Genomic DNA, 20,000 nt, shown 5'->3' on the forward strand with positions numbered 1-20,000 from the left:
AGGAGAGAGAGAGAGAGAGAGAAGGAGAGAGAGAGAGAGAGAGAGAGAGAGAGAGAGAGAGGAGAGAGAGAGAGAGAGAGAGAGAGAGAGAGAGAGAGAGAGAGAGAGAGGAGAGAGAGAGAGAGAGAGAGAGAGAGAGAGAGAGAGAGAGAGAGAGAGAGAGAGAGAGAGAGGAGAGAGAGAGAGAGAGAGAGAGAGAGAGAGAGAGAGAGAGAGAGAGAGAGAGAGAAGGAGAGGAGAGAGAGAGAAGGAGAGAGAGAGAGAGAGAGAGAGAGAGAGAGAGAGAGAAGAGAGAGAGAGAGAGAGAGAGAGAGAGAAGGGGAGAAGGAGAGAAGGAGAGAAGGAGAGAGAGAGAGAGAGAGAGAGAGAGAGAGAGAGAGAGAGAGAGAGAGAGAGAGAGAGAGAGAGAGAGAGAGAGAGAGAGAGAGAGAGAGAGAGAGGGCAGGAGGGGAGGAGGGGGAAGAGGGGAGTGTAGGGTGAGATGGGGAGGCTGTGAGGGTGAGAGGGGGAGGCTGTGAGGGTAAGAGGGTGATGGGAGTGAGGGGGAGACGAGAGGAAAACAGACAGAAAAAACATGCGCAAGAAATGGAAAGACAAGAAAAAGAAATGAAGGGCTATTTTAAATATGAGTCACATTTCATCTTACAAGATTAAGCCTAGATAAGAAAGTAGTGCTCCTAAGACCCTGATTACTCCTAAGATTCAATGTCTAAGAGTGCATTAAATGAAAAAGTTAAAAAAAAAAAAATATAAGTGCACTTTTCATAGACAGAATACTCATTAGCTCAATGACCAATGCTGTCACTTATAGTTACCTGTATGTCCAATAACTCTCATTCTATGGCTAATACTGATATAACTATTCTGAATCTCATAAGAAAAAAAATCTATCTCTATTTATAACAAACTACACATCAATCAAATTTGTGGTTATCAAAATGCAAAACCTTCAAAACATTTTTCCTTCTTTGAGTACAACTACCCAGTGAAAAGACAGCAAACCATAATAAAAATTACCCCACAAAGTTCCATCTCAAGATAATTTAAGGAGGATACCAAGAATGTATTTAACGAATAATAATTTCATATGAGAAAATGGGAAAAAGAATCAGTGGTTTGAAATGATTCTCCTGTTAAATAAGATAACCAGATTATTGAACTTGCATTAAAACCTTTTCATCTTCTTCTTCTTCTTCAGGCATTCAGGTCCTCTTAACCTCTGAACTCAATATAACATCCACTGTAATATTGTTTTGTAAATGTATTTACACATAGATGACTCAGCAAGTGATCAACCATCAGGATCTATGGGACCCAGCCGGAATTCCCAATTCCTTGAGTTTTGCTGATTTTTTTTTTTTTTCTGTAATTAATATTGATGGTGACATTACAATTGTTATAGTGTGTTTAGTGATGCTAATAGCAGTATGATAAAAACAAAAAAAATCAAGGAAAAGGGTAAACAGGTAGGAATAGTAATTGACCCCTTGGTGACGAAGCACATGTGGAGCCATCTATGTATAAATACAATTAATAAACAAAGCTCACAGTGTTGTGTGGTATGTACATAGTAAACACAACAAAGAGGTTTGATATTCCATCTTTTCCATGAAAACAAATTCATCAAAACATTGATAAGAGTAATAGGGTGGACAGACGTTGAGTGACACATAGCCTTGACTTATATATCCTATAAGTTGCCACTTCTCCCTGTGAGCTAGGAACAGTGGGATCCAAATTACTTGCAGCACCAGAGAGGCTCAAACTCCCTAACAACAGATCAGGACTTGTGCCTTTTAGCCTACTGAACCACTAAGCACACAGCTAATTAAGTGATAATTTGTTAATATCTTTCATGGGATGTATTTCATACATTATACATTTCATACATGGGATGTATTTCTTACATGCCATGTATGAAATAACCAAAAGATACAAAATAAACAATAAACTTTTTTAGGGCCTAAAGTTATAAAAGATTTTGTATCCTCTGATGAACCTTATAATCTAATATCTCAAGTTATGCAGTGAAGAAAATAAATCATGGTAATAATGATGAGAATGATAACAAAAGCAAGAATACAGGAGAACGAGAAGAGGGAAGAAAAGCAGAAATGTACTCACCCTTCCCAGATGCCAAAGGATCGACACCAATCGAGGCACACATCTCCTGGAACTGTTTCCTGAACTGTGGGTTCTTCTTGATCTCATTCTTATGCTTGGCTGCAAAATCTTCCAAATTTTCACGGAATTTCTCCATTTGAAGAGTCATCTAGAGAGTTGAAAAAGGTTGTTTCATAGTTATTGGAAGTAATAAGCAGCATTACAAATAAGAAATATCTATCATACAATATATTTTTTTCTTTACCTCAATACATTTTTTTTATCTCCCTCACTCACCTGCTCCAACTGGTTTTCCTGAATCTCACTTCCCTTCTCCTTAAATTTATCTTGCTGTATTTTCTGTCTCTGAATAGCACCAACTCCAGCACGTCGTCTCATTGTGATTCTGTGGCTTTGGAAAACTTTCTGGAAGAGATACACGGAGCACAAACAATGACAAAATAATTAATGGTGTTTTATCATTACTGTGCTTTGGTAGCGACATACAAGCCATTCGCTGTGTATATTTCTGCAAGACACAGCATGGACTGGTTCCTCATTTGACAATGAATTGACAAGGATATCTAACAGCTTTATCTTTCCCAAATATATATGGTGGAGCTTTGCTGATTATTGTCTGACTGTTGAAGGTATTGTATCCCTTGAAGCGTAGATCCATGGACTTTGATAAGTGATTGTCGGAACTTTATAACTAATAATGTTGCTCTATGTTTCTATATAACCATTGTAATAGTTTTTGTCTATTTTCACATACTGATATTCTGGATAAATTATGATGCTTTTATAAATAAGTGGGTAGGCAAAATACTAATTTAGCCTCCACTCAAGAGGTTTAAAGAGGTAGAAACCCTCTGTGGTAATTCTTGAACCTAAGACCCCATCCACCTTCTGCAAATTCCTATGATAACTGTGATTTTTGTGCTATGGTGAAGACCAAAAGTAAGATCAGCCTTCAACTGACAGAAGATCATCTGAATATTTTGTAAACTCTCTCTCTCTCTCTTATTCTCTCTCTTTGATAGAGTGCTAAAAGCACGAAGGCCATGGCAAGTGCCTGAGTCACTTGATTTTCTTCACATTATTTGACATAAGTAATAATCTTTTCTTGTTTTATGAGTTCTTTAATTTTTGGAGGATGTGCTACATGATACATTAGTATATTAAGCAATCACTTCCACTCCTATAAACAAGTTTGTGTTTTTTCAAACCTTAAGATTATGAAAAAAATCATGATCTATTTCAAGAATCGTATGGGATTATTAGCACAGTTTGCCCAACAACCTTTACATCATCACCTGAGCATGTCTAAATAAAGAATGCACATCCTGTCTTAATTAACTCCTTGCTGATGGATTTAAACAGATGACCACAGAAGCAAAAAATTGAAAGCACAGGAATTATATATTTCCCCCCTGTCTGTGATTTTGACTGAATCTCTTCACTAGTTGCAGACAGTGCTAAATAAGCAGATAACTGCTTCAATAGATGCTAGAACTGATGTCCCCCAACCACATAAAGGGGTTGAAGGAATTGCCCTTGTATTTCTCTACCACAGCATGGTCCTCATTTCAAGGCTTACCCCCCTTTCTATATATTCTAATTATTAACTGTGTACTTCAAATTATTATTACTTATCTACTTTGCAATAGTAAATGATTAGAGACATATGGTGTAATCTGTAGGCACTCTGGCAAAAGCCAACCTTCATGTATATTCTGGAAAGTTGGAGATAGCAAGCCACCCTGCCAATTAATCCTCAAATAAAGAACCAGCTCTAGGAAGCCCCCAGTGGAAGGGTGACAAATCAACAATTTTCCTATTTCTTGTATGAAAGGGAGACTCATGACAAGTGAGAAACTGAAAGATTTGTGTTGAATGTAAGGTAGAGAAACTTCAGCCTAAAGCCCGTCCATCACAGTTGGGTTAGGTTAGGTTAGGTTAGGTAAGTTTTAAGAAGATTTGGAAAAAATATATCTAACAACGATAAAAAAAACATTCCGAAAATCACTAAAGGTGTCTTCTAAACATTTACCTTTGTAATTTCCATAAGAAAATTTAATGTACAAATATCAAAATAGCACTGGCCTCAATTAAATAATAACTAAATTAAATATAAATTTTATGAAACCTTAGTCATCCATTGCACTGGCAATCCATGACAGCTCTAAAAAAATGACAGAAAGAAAAATACCTCTGACGGCAACGAGCCCTTTGTTGCATTCTATTACTTTTGTTTTCCTTATAACTATTATTCACATACTCAATTTTACACCTTTTCCAGCTATCCATTCTGAGTTACCAAAATATATTGACAAAAAATGCACACAGACGTCCAATTATTGCACTTGGTATTACAAACGGTAATTATTCTATAGCTATTTTTGCAACTCCAATTTAAGAATGTCTGACAAGCCTTAAACAAGAGCTGTATAAGAACAGTAGACTATATCCCCAGGTGTGAGCAAGTGATCAAGCAAATGGTTAATCAAATTGCATGTTCTTACCTACAAGAAAATCCGACTTTGGTTTGTTTACATTTGGTACTTGTTCGAAACCTCGCATTCATTTTTATTGCGCAAATTCTGCCTTTATGGTCATATATCGGGAATCTTATCTTGTTCCATTCGTTGGTTTAATACATATTTTGCGAAAAGTGTATATACAACATATCTTTAAGAATATGAATATATGCGAAAAAGTAATGCCGAAGCCAAAGCCAAAAATAAACCCAAGTAATGAAAATATGTCACGCTTATTTTGTATCTTTTCTAGTACATTCCAGCAGCAGTCTACCTGTCTGCCCCCCCCCCCCCCCTCTCTGTCTCTGTCTCTCTGTCTCTCTGTCTCTCTTCATTTCTCCCCCCCCCCCCCCTCTCTCTCTCTTTCTCTCTCTCTCTTTCTGTATCTGTCTGTCAGGCTATTTCCTTCCCTTCCCTGTCTGTGTCTGTTTGTTTGTCTGTCCGTCTCTCTCTCTCTCTCTCTCTCTCTCTCTATACATATATATATATATATATATTATATATAAATATATATATATCAATCTATCTCTCTCTCTATCTCTATCTCTATTCATTCCCCCCCACCCTCTCTCTCTCTCTCTCTCTTTCAGTCATTGTGCATCTCTCGTTTTAATGACCTCTCCCCTCTACTTACCCTCGACTTCACACGGTACCCAGCACTTTACTGGTTATTGCCTGTGCCAACATTGACCTGCGCCCAGAACGGAACGACATTGACGAAGTACACCGAGCAAGCGATTCCGACCCTTACCGTCGATCACTTTATAAATAGATGTGAACGTGATTATATTCAAAATGTTTGTTAGAAATTCCTTATTTTCAATCACAATGTTTGTAATCACAATTATTTAGGATTTTGTAGTTATCAAATGTTCACGATTTAATTGTCCTGACATATCCAGTGTCCCCATCCAAACATTTGAGCACAGGACCCTGTACTGACATTCCCACGAAAGATCAATGTTGTCATATTCATGTTTAGCGAATATTCTGTGAACCTCTCAAAAAATTCAGAGCCGAAGTCACTCTGCCCTCAGTATCGGTTCGGTCAACACCTCCAGCTCACACAGCTCTGGTATGGAATAAAACCCAAAGCATATTTTATTCGACCCCCTTTCCTGACGTAGATATGGAGGATAATAGTTTTATCTGGCAACGACATGCTGCAAGTGGATCCCGTAAGAAGAAAAGAAGCGCATGAAGTGTGGACATGAGTGACAATGAGAATAATGAAGAGGGAACCGAAGCAGAAAATCAGCATGTTGTCAATGTGAATGGCAGGAAACGATAGCTATTCCCACAGGACTACGCCATGAGTTTCCTGGAGAAATTAAGGTGGGCCATGGAACTGGGTCGGGACCACCGTGATTTCGAGCCACTAATGAAGTAAGGCGGAGGGAGGCCGTATGTCACGGTACGGGCAGGCGAGGAGGAGCCGAACTTGACGACTCAGGGATACAAGGAGACAGTGATGACTGTACCAAAGGCTGGGGAAAAACTCGCTAAAGCCAGCTCGTTGCTTCCCTTAAAAGAGAAGTGCCAGAGAGGGTATTTATCTCTGGATCGGGGTACAGGAGGATGACACCATACGTGGAGCCGCCAGGCATGCGCCTCAAGTGTTGCCGATGGGGCCACAAGTCTTGGAACCTCTCAGCAGAATGCTCGATGCAGGTTCTGCGGTAGAAAACATGACTTCAGGATCTGCCGAGCCAAAATTGAAAAGGGGGAAAGGGTTAAACCTTGCTGCTGCAACTGCGGAGGCCCCCGCAATGCCGGGTCTCTGGCATGCAGGGCGAGATCACAATCAAAGCTTATTTCGGCGGCTCCCCAGCCAGGAATAGCGGAAAAAGAAAAAGGCCCGGCCAACTCACAGGCAGAGATGCAGAGCGAGGCTACAACTACAATCTCCAACGCTTGTCTGCAGGGGCCACCGCATGTGGCATCATTGACAAATGGGAGCGATCAACCTCGGGACGGCAGACAGGTGCAGGAAGTGAAGAAAGTACCGCGGAGTAGTGAAGCGGATTTTTCTGGGAAGCAATCACCTAGATACTGCAGACACTGATGCAGAGAATGGATGTAATTGTAGAAAAAAGCTGGCACAAGTTAAGGACAGAGAAACCGAGGAATAGAAAGAGGGAGAGTAGGCTGTCACAGAAACTCCCCCCCCCCCCCCCCCTCCCTAGGACGCAGAAATGAAATATACAAATGTTACTGGTCCTGCAGAAGAACCAAGTGTAGGCTCTAAGATAAAAATTCAGGGAAAAGAAAGGAAAATAACCGCGAGTGTAGTGGGAGGAACATCCTCTGCGGACTTCAGGCCATGCCTGCTGAAGTGCAAATATCAGGAGAAAGAAAGCCTCTTGAAAAAAATGTGAAATTGTGCAAGATGAATGGGCAGCCATTCGAGAAATGTTGGAGAAACGAGGACGCGATACAGGAATGATGGAGTCTTTCTTTAAACACCTAACAAGTAATCAACAAATGTGTCGTATTTGTGATATACCTATGTTTTATATGTGAAATGTGAGCCCAAATAGGGACTTATTAAGATGGGGGTGAGGATAACCCAAGTCATCCTTTTGAGATGTCAGCTTTTGTATCAATAAACTTGTCAAATCAAAATCAAAATCAAAATCAAATTCTCTCTCTCTCTTTCTCTTTCTCTCTCTATCTCTCTCTGTGGCTCTCTCTCTCTATCTCTCTCTGTGGCTCTCTCTCTCTATCTCTCTCTGTGGCTCTCTCTCTATCTCTCTCTGTGGCTCTCTCTCTCTATCTCTCTCTGTGGCTCTCTCTCTATCTCTCTCTGTGGCTCTCTCTCTCTATCTCTCTCTGTGGCTCTCTCTCTCTCTCTCTCTCTCTCTGTGGCTCTCTCTCTCTCTCTCTCTCTCTCTCTCTCTCTCTCTCTCTCTCTCTCTCTCTCTCTCTCTCTCTCTCTCTCTCTCTGTGGCTCTCTCTCTCTCTCTCTCTCTCTCTCTCTCTCTCTCTCTCTCTCTCTCTCTCTCTCTCTCTCTGTGGCTCTCTCTCTCTCTCTCTCTCTCTGTGGCTCTCTCTCTCTGTGGCTCTCTCTCTCTCTCTCTCTCTCTGTGGCTCTCTCTCTCTCTCTCTCTCTCTCTCTCTCTCTCTCTGGCTCTCTCTCTCTCTCTCTCTCTCTCTGGCTCTCTCTCTCTCTATCTCTCTCTGTGGCTCTCTCTCTCTCTCTCTCTCTCTCTCTGTGGCTCTCTCTCTCTCTCTCTCTCTCTGTGGCTCTCTCTCTCTCTCTCTCTCTCTGTGGCTCTCTCTCTCTCTCTCTCTCTCTCTCTCTCTCTCTCTCTCTCTCTCTCTCTCTCTCTCTCTCTCTCTCTCTCTCTCTCTCTCTCTCTCTCTCTCTCTCTCTCTGTGGCTCTCCTCGGCTCTCCTCGGCTCTCCTCTCCTCTCCTCTCCTCTCCTCTCCTTCTCTCTCTCTCTCTCTCTCTCTCTCTCTCTCTCTCTCTAATGTACTAGTGGTGGTCTTTATTCTCTCTCACTTGTATGGGACTGGTGTTTAGTATTCTTGAAGTGAAGTTGAGTTGAGTTAAAGTTGTCGCTGCTTCAAACACTTTTATTTGCGCTGGAATATGGTAGGTGGTGTACAGAGGACAGGCGTGGCAGAGACGCCCATGGAGGAGCGAGGCCTCTTGCCACGCCTGTGAGGGCGATGCTGTCTTAGAGAGAGCTTGAGGTGTTGTCCGAGCCGATGCTGAAGGCAGAGTGACTTCAGCTCTGATTTTTTGAGGGTTCACAAAATATTCACTAAACATAAGACTATGGCAACATTGTTCTTTCGTGGGAAATGTCAGTACAGACTCTGTTTTATAACGGTGTAAGGGTCTTGTGGTCACAGGTCTGGTCGGGGACACTAGATATGTCAATACAATTAAATCATGAACATTGGATAACTACAATATCGTCAGTAATAATGATTACAAACAGTGATTGAGAATAAGGAATTTTTAACAAACATTTTGAGTATAATCAACATAGAAGTTCACTTGTAGTTATAAAGTATTCGACGGTAAGGGTCGGAATCACTTGCTCTGGGGGCACTTCACCATTATCGTTACTTTCTGGGCGCAGGTCAAACTTGGCCCAGGCAATTGCCAGTAGGGTCCTGGGTACCGTGGGAAGTCGAGGGTAAGTAGAGAGGAGAGATCACACACACACACATTATATATACATAAACATATGTATATGTACATTATATATATGCATATATCACATTATATATTTGTATATACACACATATAAAATATATGTACATATATTCATATATATATATACACACATACACATAAACACATGTGTGTGTGTGTGTGTGTGTGTGTGTGTGTGTGTGTGTGTGTGTGTGTGTGTGTGTGTGTGTGTGTGTGTGTGTGTGTGTGTGTGTGTGTGTGTGTGTGCGCGCGCGCGACACCATAAACAGCATGATAACTCGATGAACCCACCAAACTGTTCCCCCTAATATCATATTCCTAATGTATTGTATGAACTGATGTATTAGGGTGGTGGTAAACTTTTTATGTAATTGACATCTTTCTCTTCTTCGCATGCGCGTGCACACACGCACACGCACACGCACACACGCACACTCACACTCACATATACACGAACATGCATTCCCTTGGGATTTTAAGTTTCACTTAATTAATATATATCTGACATAACCCACTCGTGACCACCCTAAGGTGTCTTATTAAACAACTTCCTCTTAAACTCATCACAGTGACTTTCACTCAACTACTTGATTATTTGTCTCAAAATTACCTTTTTTTCAGACTTTCTCAAGTAGATCCTTCTACACAGGCAGCAATGTTGCCAACATGAATCACACAACTAATAACATTTCTTCAAAACGTACATACTATGATAGAATTCCTTGTCATGAAGGCGAACTGTAATGTGTGGGGCACTGATTTCAGGCACTGCTCCCCCTTTAACTTTTTAATGTCGATGAATTCATATTTCAAGACATATTTCAAGCAAAGAGGGCGGTTTGTGTCTCAAATAAGATTTTAATTATGCTGAAGCCTTCAACTAAACATGTTAGAAACTTCTTTCAAAATTTTCATTTTCACAATAATGTCATGGGTTTGAGAAATTCATCTAATGTGTGAAAAACATTTCCTGGTAAAATAGGATTTCATTATTAATATGGAATGAAGCTATTTTCTAAATTTATTTACCCAATAAGCTATGATTTTGCACTGTAATTAACCCAGCTTTATTTCCAGAGCTCAATGTATCCTTTTAATGTAGTTTTTATCTTATTCAGTACATATTTCAAGCAAAGAGGGCGGTTTGTGTCTCAAATAAGATTTTAATTATGCTGAAGCCTTCAACTAAACATGTTAGAAACTTCTCTTTCAAAATTTTAATTTTCACAATAATGTCATGGGTTTGAGAAATTCATCTAATGTGTGAAAAACATTTCCTGGTAAAATAGGATTTCATTATTAATATGATTTACCCAATAAGCTATGATTTTGTACTGTAATTAACCCAGCTTTATTTCCAGAGCTCAATGTATCCTTTTAATGTAGTTTTTATCTTATTCAGTACTAACTTGAAATGATGTTCCAGGCACTGTTGGCTTATATTAGTAATATTTACATACAAAGCCTCACTACTTCACTAACTATACCAACAATAACTGTGATCTCTATTAATTAAGGATAACTTGCATATTATAAGCTTTGTGTAGTATTTCTTAGTCATACTTCCGTTGTTTCTTTATTCAAGTGCCTGCATAGAATTAATTCTCATTTGTCTTAATATCATGCATTTTGTTCAAAATATAATTATTGGTCATTGTTTCACCAATTGACTATTGTGATACATTCAGCCTGCCATGTAAAATCTGACTAGAATAGAATATAAGATTATAATTATTAACTCCTTTCCTGACAACCTTTGATAGGATATGTAAAAATCGTATACCATCTTGTCCTTTATTTCTAAAGATATAGTAAAGAACACTCAAGAGTTACTTCTTTTAATGTAATCTAAATATATAACAATAAATGTAAATCTTAGAACATAATTTATACCACATCAAGAAAAACTATTTTCTTTTAAACAATTTAAAGATTACGGCAAAAAAGAAGAAGAAAAAAAAGTAAAGTAATTTACTTTATCAAGCCATTTTTTCAGTTGCTAAATAACAAAAAAAAAAGGAGAAAAATAAAAAGGGCAAAATCTTCACTTAGTTCATGATTAGTAAGATGACATAAGTTCAATGTCAGACAAAGCTTTATCAGCTTATCTCTTATTTGAAGAGCCAAGACTACCCTTTCCGGCCAAGAGATGTTTGGGTTTTAAGTCGAAGATGTGGCGATCCGATTCTCCCTTGACAGAGTTCTTACTCCTGTGTACTGCCTTCCTTATGCGTTTCTTGATCCTGTCAGCCTCCTGTAAATCAAGATTAATTTGTGTTAGTGAAACTGAAATGGAGTACTGTGAAAAGTCTCTTTGTAAACTTTATCTCATTAAGAACTACAGCATTCTCATAGATGAAACAAATTTTTATATGAAATTAACAAAATATGAAAATGGACACAGTATATTACCATTGGTGTCTTTACGCCCATCTCGTCACGTGGTGTGGAGAGAGATCTAGGTCGAGGAGTGCCTGAAGCACTGCGGAACCTCTTGGCTGCTGGTCTTGAGAGGCTGCTTGTGCGTGTGAAGTTGCAGCCCTCAGTCTGAGTCATATCTACTCCCAATTCTGTGAAGTTTGCCTTCAACTTGGTCACAGACCTCTCACGTGGCCTTGAAAGACGTGGTACCACTGCATTTCCTTTCCTGGGTTTGTCAACAATGCGGTTAATTCTGTTGATGACAATCTTCTCTCTGATCTTTCGAGCGAGAGTATGTACTTCCTTCATTTCATCATCTGATTCATAATAGTCTAATTCATAGTAGCCTTCCTTCTCTCGTTGCTCTTCTTCTTCTTCTAGCTTTGCTAATTTCTGGAGTGGAACAAACAATAATTCAAATAGCAATATTAATAATAATAGTAATAATCAAACTCTCAAATTACACAACTGGATTAACGTCAATCAAAAAGCAGATTTCACAAGAAACAATACAGATGCCATGGTAACCAATTCAACATACAAGTATATTACCCTTGTACAACCGGCCATACCTAAAGTTGTAATGAAAAAACGACTCGTCATGACAAGTATAGCTATAGGCTTCACAAGAGCAAGAGCTAATTGAGCAGGAAGTTCTGCTACATGTAGCAGACTATCTGGCCAAATGGCTTGAATGGTTGTCAGAAGTCACCAGAATGAGTGACATCCAGAGATTTCTGTTACCATTATCGTAGGGATAATATGTAGCAGGAGGAGTTAATGATGAATTCATGGCACTGATTCCCTCTTGCTTCTTACCTTCTCTATGTCAGGGTCAATGAAGTCTGCAATGTTGTGTCCGTTCCAAAAGTGTGGAATTTTGTCGTACTTCCATTCCTCATCTGCCAGGTCTTTGTTCTTGTTGAGGTCCAAGCTGTAGTCGTCCATCAGCTCCTCCTCCAAGTCCCTCTCCAGTCTCTTGGAAGGAGCCATACCTTCCTCTTCTATTAACTTGATCTTCTTTACTTGTTCTGTTCAAGTTTTATTTATCAATTATTATTAAAACAACAAACAATAAATGCAAAGTATATTATAATCCACTGCTGAGAATAGTGATCATAGATATGTATTAAGTAAGAAAAATAAATTCTAAAGTGCATCTCATAAGTAATAAATGGGAATGAAAAAAATAAGATAAATGAAAAGAGATGGTGTGCTGAAGTTAATAAAATAGGATATGGATGATTAGTGAAAAGCATTAGTAACTATACTGTGTTTATATAGCATACATAGATTGACAGGTAATGTATGTCATAAAAACAGCTAAATACCAAGATATACAACTTAAACAGGTGATATAAAATACTAATATCCCCTGAAAAAAAAAGGAAAAAGGAAAGAAAAAATATAAAATTAAAACAGTTCTGTCAATAATACTGAAAGTATAATCTTTTACATACATACCTGGAATATAGGGAGCTCTTCGTTTTCTGTCTCTCAAAGCGGGCATTGCAACATGAACACGATTTAATATAGAGTCAGCTTTCTTTGTGCGCATTTTCAAGTCAACACGCTGAGCTAACAGACGGTCACAAGCCTAGGAAAAATAACAGGAAAAGTAGTAAAAGATATTGGTATACTTAAATATTCAAAATATTTTCAAAAATACTAAAAGAAGCAATGGACAAAATATTAAAAATAATCTTTTATATGAAGCTTATAGTCCAAGTAGAACAAGAAAATGTGATATAGTCTATTTTAAACGTAAGCCTTCAAGTAAAACAGATAATTCATGCTCTGAACTGTTCCCACAAAGTACAACTATTTACCTCTTTCTTCACTTCCATGACTCCATCCTGGGTTAGGGTAGACATTTCCAAAATTGGAATTTTTTCTTCTTCTAGTGCAGAGATCAGATTGAATTTCTCTGGAGACTTTTCTTTGAGTTCTCGCAGGGTAATAACATCTGTCTTGTTACAGGCCACAATCAACGGCTGAAATATAGTACAGAATTAACTCCTGAGTAATCATCAACCAAAACTAGTAATCATAATGCACTGTTGTCTAACACAACTTGTAGGTCATAAAAACAATCTAAATATCACACACAACATATGATTTCTAATTTGTATAATACACTTCACACACAAATATAATCACCTTATTCACAAAGAGAGGCTTAATGCTCTCAAAAATTTTGAGCTGTTGTCCTATTTCCATATCGCACATTTCTGACACATCCAAAAAGAAAATGACAGCAGCACGTATATGTGCAAGTGCTGTAATGGCCTGCAACTCAATTGTGTTCATCTCATCAAAAGGTCGATCTAACACACCAGGAGTATCAATCACCTGAAAAACAAGTTGAGCATGTTTGATGTACATGAATATCCACTACAAGATTGTTGAAAATCACTTTAGATATTTAAGTCCTAATTCCAAAACATGCAACTGAGGTTTTTATGTTATATCAATATGTTATATCCAATTTAGTTTTCTGCTCCTTTGAAACTCTAAAATATACTTTTCTTTAATTAATAGTGTCCATGACATTCTCCAAGTTGTAAAAGAAGAAAAATGATTCAACTTCCAATAAAAAAAGCAAAGACATTGATAAGAAACTCAAAGAACTAACCTGCCATCTCAGATATTCATAATCAGTATGACCAACATACAAGGACTTTGTGGTGAAAGCATATGGCTGAACCTCAACATCAGCCCGTGTGATCAAGTTGATGAATGAAGACTTGCCTGGAAATTGGGGATATATTTAATACAGCCAACACAGAGAGTGGATGACGAAGAACAAATGACTATTACAGAACTCTTTCACAATGAGTAATATCAACATGCATGCATACACCCCCAAGCACTTTTGGCCATAGTTTAACAAATGGTACCTTGAATGTAACTACATCATACTCACCGGCATTGGGGCATCCACAGAGCAGAAGTGTGCGAGTGTTAGGATCAATTGATGGTAACCTAGAGAGATGCTGACGGACATCCTCAAGATACTTCAGGGGTGGTCCTTGCTTTTTCATGATGGTCACCATACGACCCAATGCAGCCCTCTTCAACTGTTTACATCTGTACAGTGAGTCACCATATTTGAGTAACTTGGTGTAGTCACTCGCTACTTTGTCAACAAGATGTCTGGCTACATTCAGCTGTCCTAGAGACAATTTATAATGGTCCTTGTTGTACAAGGTGTTTAGTAAATCTGCATAGAATGGATGAAGATCCTGAAAAAAAAGGAAAGAAAAAAAAAAAAAATTAAAATTATCATTTCAGTGAATCATTATTACTATGATTGCCATTTTAACAGCAGAAGTTTTTTCACACTATAAATTTATGTATTTATAAACAAAAAGTATTAATGAAATTGACTTAACAGTTACACTTCCCAGTTTGCTATGCACAATGCTATTTCTTTTTGCCACATTGTCATTTGGTATCTAAATGAGACACCTCTGTCTGCCAATAAAAAAATACCATCTCTAATACATGCTATCCTTTTGTTTCAATATACTCACTTCAAGCTTTGGGAATTCAGTCAGGATGGCAGTCAATTTGTCATGAATGGTCTGTTGTGTATACTTGACTTTCCTCATGTAGAAACGACGAATTCTGCTGATCTTGAAACGCTTGTGAACGACAGTTGGAGTCTTGCGTTGTGTCTTAGACAACATTATATTAATGAAGTCCTGCAAAAGATTGAGAATAATAATTAATAGTTATAATAATTTATTTCAATTATTTTTATTACAATGGTTATTCTTGGTGTGATAGCCTGCCTGTTTATTTTTGCTTCTAGATTATGCCGTGTACAAGGAATGGCAAGGGTTAAATCCACTGGAAGTGGGGGATTTGAATGCACGTCAGGAAGAGTGCTTGAGGAGAACCCTGCGAGAAGGTCAGTAAAGCTCTATTACATAAGAACAAATGTGTGTTGGAAATGTTTTAAACAACTGCAGGGTGGGTATTCGGAGAACAATACTTGCCTTTGACGGAGGGACCGTTGTGATCTTTTTGAAGTTGTAGTGTGACATGATGGTTGATATTTGCAGCCCACGTCTGAAATCAAAAAAATAAAAAAATACATAAATAAAAATAAAAGGCATACACCTTTGTTAATAAGTATTAACTCATTGCACCGAGGTGTAAAAACATAGATGATGGCCAAGTTTTTGGCCAAAGCCTGGGTATCAAGCACATCTTCACACCTTGAGTGGCTGCAACTATGTTCTTTAAGATGAACTGTAAAATGTGGAGCCAACCAAAGTTGGACAAAAACACCTTATTTCATTATACTTTTGTAAATAATACCATTGAGAATAGGAATGTTGGTTAGACAATTACTGAAACTACCAAACTAGTACTGTGCTACCTCAAAAATGGCTACTGAAGTCTAACCAACTGGTTTAGGTAGCCTGGGTGCTTTGGGTTAATAAACGATAGTTATATGTCTTTGGGCATTCCTAACAATGAGAGAGAGAGAGAAAGAGAGAAAGAAAGAGAGAAAGAGAGAAAGAGAGAGAGAGAGAGAGAGAGAGAGAGAGAGAGAGAGAGAGAGAGAGAGAGAGAGAGAGAGAGAGAGAGAGAGAGAGAGAGAGAATGTCTTTGGGCATCCCTAACAACGAGAGAGAGAGAGAGAGAGAGAGAGAGAGAGAGAGAGAGAGAGAGAGAGAGAGAGAGAGAGAGAGAGAGAGAGAGAGAGAGAGGGAGGGAGGGAGGGAAGGGGAGGAAAAAAAAAAAAAAAAAAAAAAAAAAAAAAAAAAAAAAAAAAAAAGTGAAAGTCCTATTATGTGGTATCTTCAATCCTCTTTTTTCCTATTTCCACACCAACTCTATATAAATAATTGCCATCTATCAAATTCTTGCTAAGTCTGTAAGCTACCCTTATAGTTGGCAAATATAATGATAGGAAAATCCCCTATAGACAATTCTACTTTGTGTATAGCAAGTTTTTCTACCACAGTAGATTTAACTTTTGCCAATCATCTGGAACATCATCCTCTAAGTAATTATATGTGATTACCTTATAAATACTGATAATTAAGCAGTATATTTACCTGCATCTATCTTTGCATTTCTTGGTCTTTTGTATTAGCATATAGTGCCAATGAACTTCTTATCAGTTTGCCTGGTTACACTGTTTATATGTTCTGGTATCATTCTTCATACATGAAACTGCTGAAGAATTAATGACCAAACCAAATATGCACTGGGGCACCTGAAGTTGCAAGCACATGAAGAGCAATGCAATAACAACCCAAAAAAAAGTCACTTTGCTCTGAAGCAGCTTGGAAAGGACTTAGTAACAGCAAAGTAAATGAAAATGTATAATAATTTTTAAAAAACAAACAATTATATATAGTAAATTAAAATTTGTAATAATTGTAATAAAGCTGAGTTTTGCAGACTTTTAAAGACATCTCAAGGTAAGTGTAAATACCTTTTGTTTACTTCACTTTATGTGAACTTCATATTTTCACTACAATAACAATTTGAAACCTGTGACTGATTTCTAAATTAATTTCTCATTTTTCCATTTCAATCTTTACTGGCAACATACCATTAGTATCATTTTATTATATTTATTTATTTATCTATTATTAATTGCTATAATTTTTTTTTCTTGTGTGTGTGGGGGGGAGGGGTATAATAATCCTGAAACTGATAAGATGAAGCATAACTAAGATCCCTCGATTGTGTTAAAATCCTTGGAATTCTTTAGTCAGCATATAATGGCAGTGAAGCTCACTTAGCATTTGCTTGGTCGCGAGAACAAAATTCTCAGATATTTTTTACTTTAGCTGTGAAGTGAGTCAATAAATTAATAAATCTATACCATCCTAGGATTTACTGAGTTATCTGCCAGAATTGCACATATTACAAAATTTCTTATTTACCCTTTCACATTTAAGTGTTTCAATGAGAATGTTTATTATCAATCTCATAGGGTAATAAATATTTGAGACAATCAGCAACTTTCTCAGATAAAAATCCACAGGTGCTTCTAATGATAACAAATATCTGACTGCACACATCACAAATGATACATACTTATGTATGTTAACTTAAAATATGACAGGATGTGAAAGTTACTACATCAAAGTAGAATACTAACACCGCTGAAAAAGCATCTTGTTAACCCAGTGACACTTGTAATAAATGTAGGCATACACTATCCACTATTTCTTTTCTTTTTCTTTATGCAGATGGCTCTACAAAACCAAAAGTTAATTACTTAGCTTATCTGACCTAAACAACACATCTAATTCCTTAAATTTAGGGGAAAATAAGCTTCATGGCAATGCTGCATGCAGTTCAACTTAATTCACCAACAGAGGAGAAGGTATTTAACCATAACAGGAATAAGAGAAGATAAAATGTAAATATACTCTTATAAAGAAACAGAATGATATGCACTGCTATGTAAATATTCTGGGCCTATGAAGGATATTGGTTCAATTGGATATTATAATGTGTACCATGGTGATCACTTGAGTGAAAGGTTTTGGTTTCAATTATTCACTGTGTAATTTGTGTGAATCTCGTTTTCTATTGCAAATTACCAAAGTGAAAGCATTGGTAATTGTTTACATAGTGACTGCACTCCTTTGAGAACAAGTCCCTATTACTCTAGTCATTCCCAGGGATCCACAAATATAGCTGTATGAACCAAAAATCTTCCTAACCCAGGGGATTTGCTTCCATACCCCTACCCTATCATTACTGCTTCCGGACACCCACCAAATCACAATGGACTTACTCCAGAGAGTATTTGTGACTACATTTACAGTAATGTAATGTGGTGTCTATTGACTAGTTTTATGGGAGTTCCAGTCTCGCGTGTGCAGTACAGATTTCTTGCTCTACCTACTGCCGATGCCAAGCCTGTCCAACACTGTCCTACCATGAATAAGTGGAACATTGTTTGTTTTCCTAAGCGGGGATTAAGGGCAGCAGCCCCACAGGAGGGGGATCACAGGGGGAATAGCCCCTTGCATTAGCAATAACAACTGATTTGGTACTGCGAGTACAACAGAGTTTGAGAATTCCACACAATTCACATGAGACTGGAATTCTTGGATATACAGTCAACTGACTATTACAATACCCTAATCATATCCACAGCCTTTTTTTTTTTTCTTTCAAACATTCATTGCGTGTAAATTCATGTATCAAAGTTAAGTTTTTAGTACCAGCATTTCCTGTATATGTATACAAAGTACTACGTGTTGCACAACTTTTTTATTATCAACTTGAGAAAGGTTAATGTTATCAAAAGCAATGCACAGAGATTGTGGGAATTGGACACTGCCACCTTATAGAGCATAAAAAATAGTAATAAATACCACAGTTACAGATCCTCATGCCTCATATTTACTGCAAAATGATGAAAATATTCACTGCATATCACTGCACTGTTGGGTTATAAAACCTACATGAAGTGATAGAACAATACAAACCAAGACAAAGTTCTTCTATGGCAATGTGTGTGCAAATGCTTCCCAAGGGTGCTATACGTAAAAGAAAAGAGAAGATCCCCCAATTTTGGCAGTCATTCATCTTGTTTTTTACATTGCGAGGGTGAATTCTAGGCACATATACTACCACGAGGGAATATATACCAGTGTTAGGTTAGGTTGGATGTTGGGTTAGGACGTTTTCTTTAAACAACCACAGGGATCCTGTTTTACCCCAATATTTCCCGGATATGCTTGATGCCTTCCCCTGCTATCGGGACTATCAAATCAAGATTGTCGATGGAGATGGTGATCATATCTCCTCAACGATTCATTTGCACGAGGGTCAATGCCTTGAATTGTTAAAAGCAGTGGATTTCATGCAGAAAAATATCAAAATTGTTTCGTAGGTAACCCACTACCCTCTTCTACATATTGACCTCGTTTTCTGTAAGTTGGCACGAAGTATAGAAGGTAGAAAAGATTAGGTTGGATTTATGGTTTGCAAGATACCCTGCTCTCAGTAGCAAATACCAGGAAGGAAATACGAAAGATGAAAAGTTTTAATTTCCTGTCAGGCAGGTCTAGTGCAGCAATTTGTTAAGCCATCTTTGTGCTAACAAAACTGACAAAACTATATTACAGTAGACAGTATATGTTCCCAGCGCAAGAGAGTAAGCACTTATCTTTATCATAGAAACACACTTTATTAGTCACTGCGGTAGATAGGTAAAGCTTTCCCCAACCGAATGATTTATGTCAATTACAGGTTTTAAATAAGGTGACTGAGAGGGGGTTGTGGTATTAGAACCCAAACACTGTTACCGTTAAGACGAATTGAAGATAAAAACAGGAAAAATATGGTCTGTGAGCCCAACATGTGTTATTGTTGATGGCGAAAACGTGGACCATAAACGGGTTTTAATAATTGTCTTTTCTTATTCTCCAACATGTACCGGCTTGATATTTTACCTGCGTCGTTCTCTTAACAGTACTACCACACTAAATATCCTTATAGGCTAAATAATCTATCATGTATGAGTACTTACCACGAAAAAAATACCTCGGTCCCTATTTCGGACCTCTCCCTGCACCTTCCTCGTGTTGGCTGCGCATTCGAATCTATTTTGTCTTTTGAGTTATTTCTCATTAATTTCTTCTTGGTATTTTGTATCATATCACTTATCAGGTGATATCAGTAAATACATTTGCTTGTATTTCTTTGTATTGGTTAGATAATAAAAGATGTATACAAATTAAATTATTTTTTCGTCAACAATGAACTTCGA

The 20,000-nt window shown here is 37.8% G+C and overlaps 2 protein-coding genes across 4 annotated transcripts in view; both read right to left on the reverse strand.

Annotated features, from left to right (window-relative positions):
• Nucleotides 1-5,513, reverse strand: part of LOC125041920 (vacuolar-sorting protein SNF8-like) — a 45,651-nt gene extending 40,138 nt beyond the window's left edge. Inside the window, exons 1-3 of one of the 3 annotated variants that reach the window (XM_047637323.1) lie at nucleotides 5,278-5,513; nucleotides 2,401-2,529; nucleotides 2,125-2,272 (exon numbers count right to left, since the gene is read on the reverse strand). In XM_047637323.1, coding sequence (XP_047493279.1) covers nucleotides 2,125-2,272; nucleotides 2,401-2,502 — 250 coding nt within the window. In that variant the 5' untranslated portion in view covers nucleotides 2,503-2,529; nucleotides 5,278-5,513. Of the gene's footprint in view, nucleotides 1-2,124; nucleotides 2,273-2,400; nucleotides 2,530-4,628; nucleotides 4,715-5,277 lie in introns of those variants that run through there. The other 2 variants (XM_047637322.1, XM_047637321.1) reach the window with 2 other exon arrangements.
• Nucleotides 5,514-10,595: 5,082 nt separating this feature from the next.
• LOC125041913 (nucleolar GTP-binding protein 1-like) lies at nucleotides 10,596-19,840 on the reverse strand. Its single transcript, XM_047637307.1, has 11 exons — nucleotides 19,761-19,840; nucleotides 15,241-15,313; nucleotides 14,773-14,943; nucleotides 14,163-14,481; nucleotides 13,872-13,987; nucleotides 13,397-13,588; nucleotides 13,066-13,230; nucleotides 12,701-12,833; nucleotides 12,056-12,267; nucleotides 11,228-11,629; nucleotides 10,596-11,069 (listed from the first exon to the last, which is right to left on the reverse strand). Exons 2-11 carry the CDS (start codon nucleotides 15,286-15,288, stop codon nucleotides 10,920-10,922), a joined length of 1,908 nt encoding a protein of 635 aa, XP_047493263.1. The 5' UTR covers nucleotides 15,289-15,313; nucleotides 19,761-19,840; the 3' UTR covers nucleotides 10,596-10,919.
• Nucleotides 19,841-20,000: the final 160 nt, after the last annotated feature.

Source organism: Penaeus chinensis, chromosome 31, assembly GCF_019202785.1.
Source record: "Penaeus chinensis breed Huanghai No. 1 chromosome 31, ASM1920278v2, whole genome shotgun sequence".
Lineage (NCBI taxonomy): Eukaryota > Metazoa > Arthropoda > Malacostraca > Decapoda > Penaeidae > Penaeus > Penaeus chinensis.

What these genes read in the sequence shown, in the direction of transcription:
- LOC125041913 (XM_047637307.1), bottom strand. Translation starts at nt 15,288, where the DNA reads ATGTCACACTACAACTTCAAAAAGATCACAACGGTCCCTCCGTCAAAG. An exon ending in CAACGGTCCCTCCGTCAAAG is followed by an intron (nt 14,944 to 15,240) that starts GCAAGTATTGTT and finishes AATCTTTTGCAG; the next exon opens with GACTTCATTAATATAATGTT. An exon ending in CTGAATTCCCAAAGCTTGAA is followed by an intron (nt 14,482 to 14,772) that starts GTGAGTATATTG and finishes CTTTTTTTTCAG; the next exon opens with GATCTTCATCCATTCTATGC.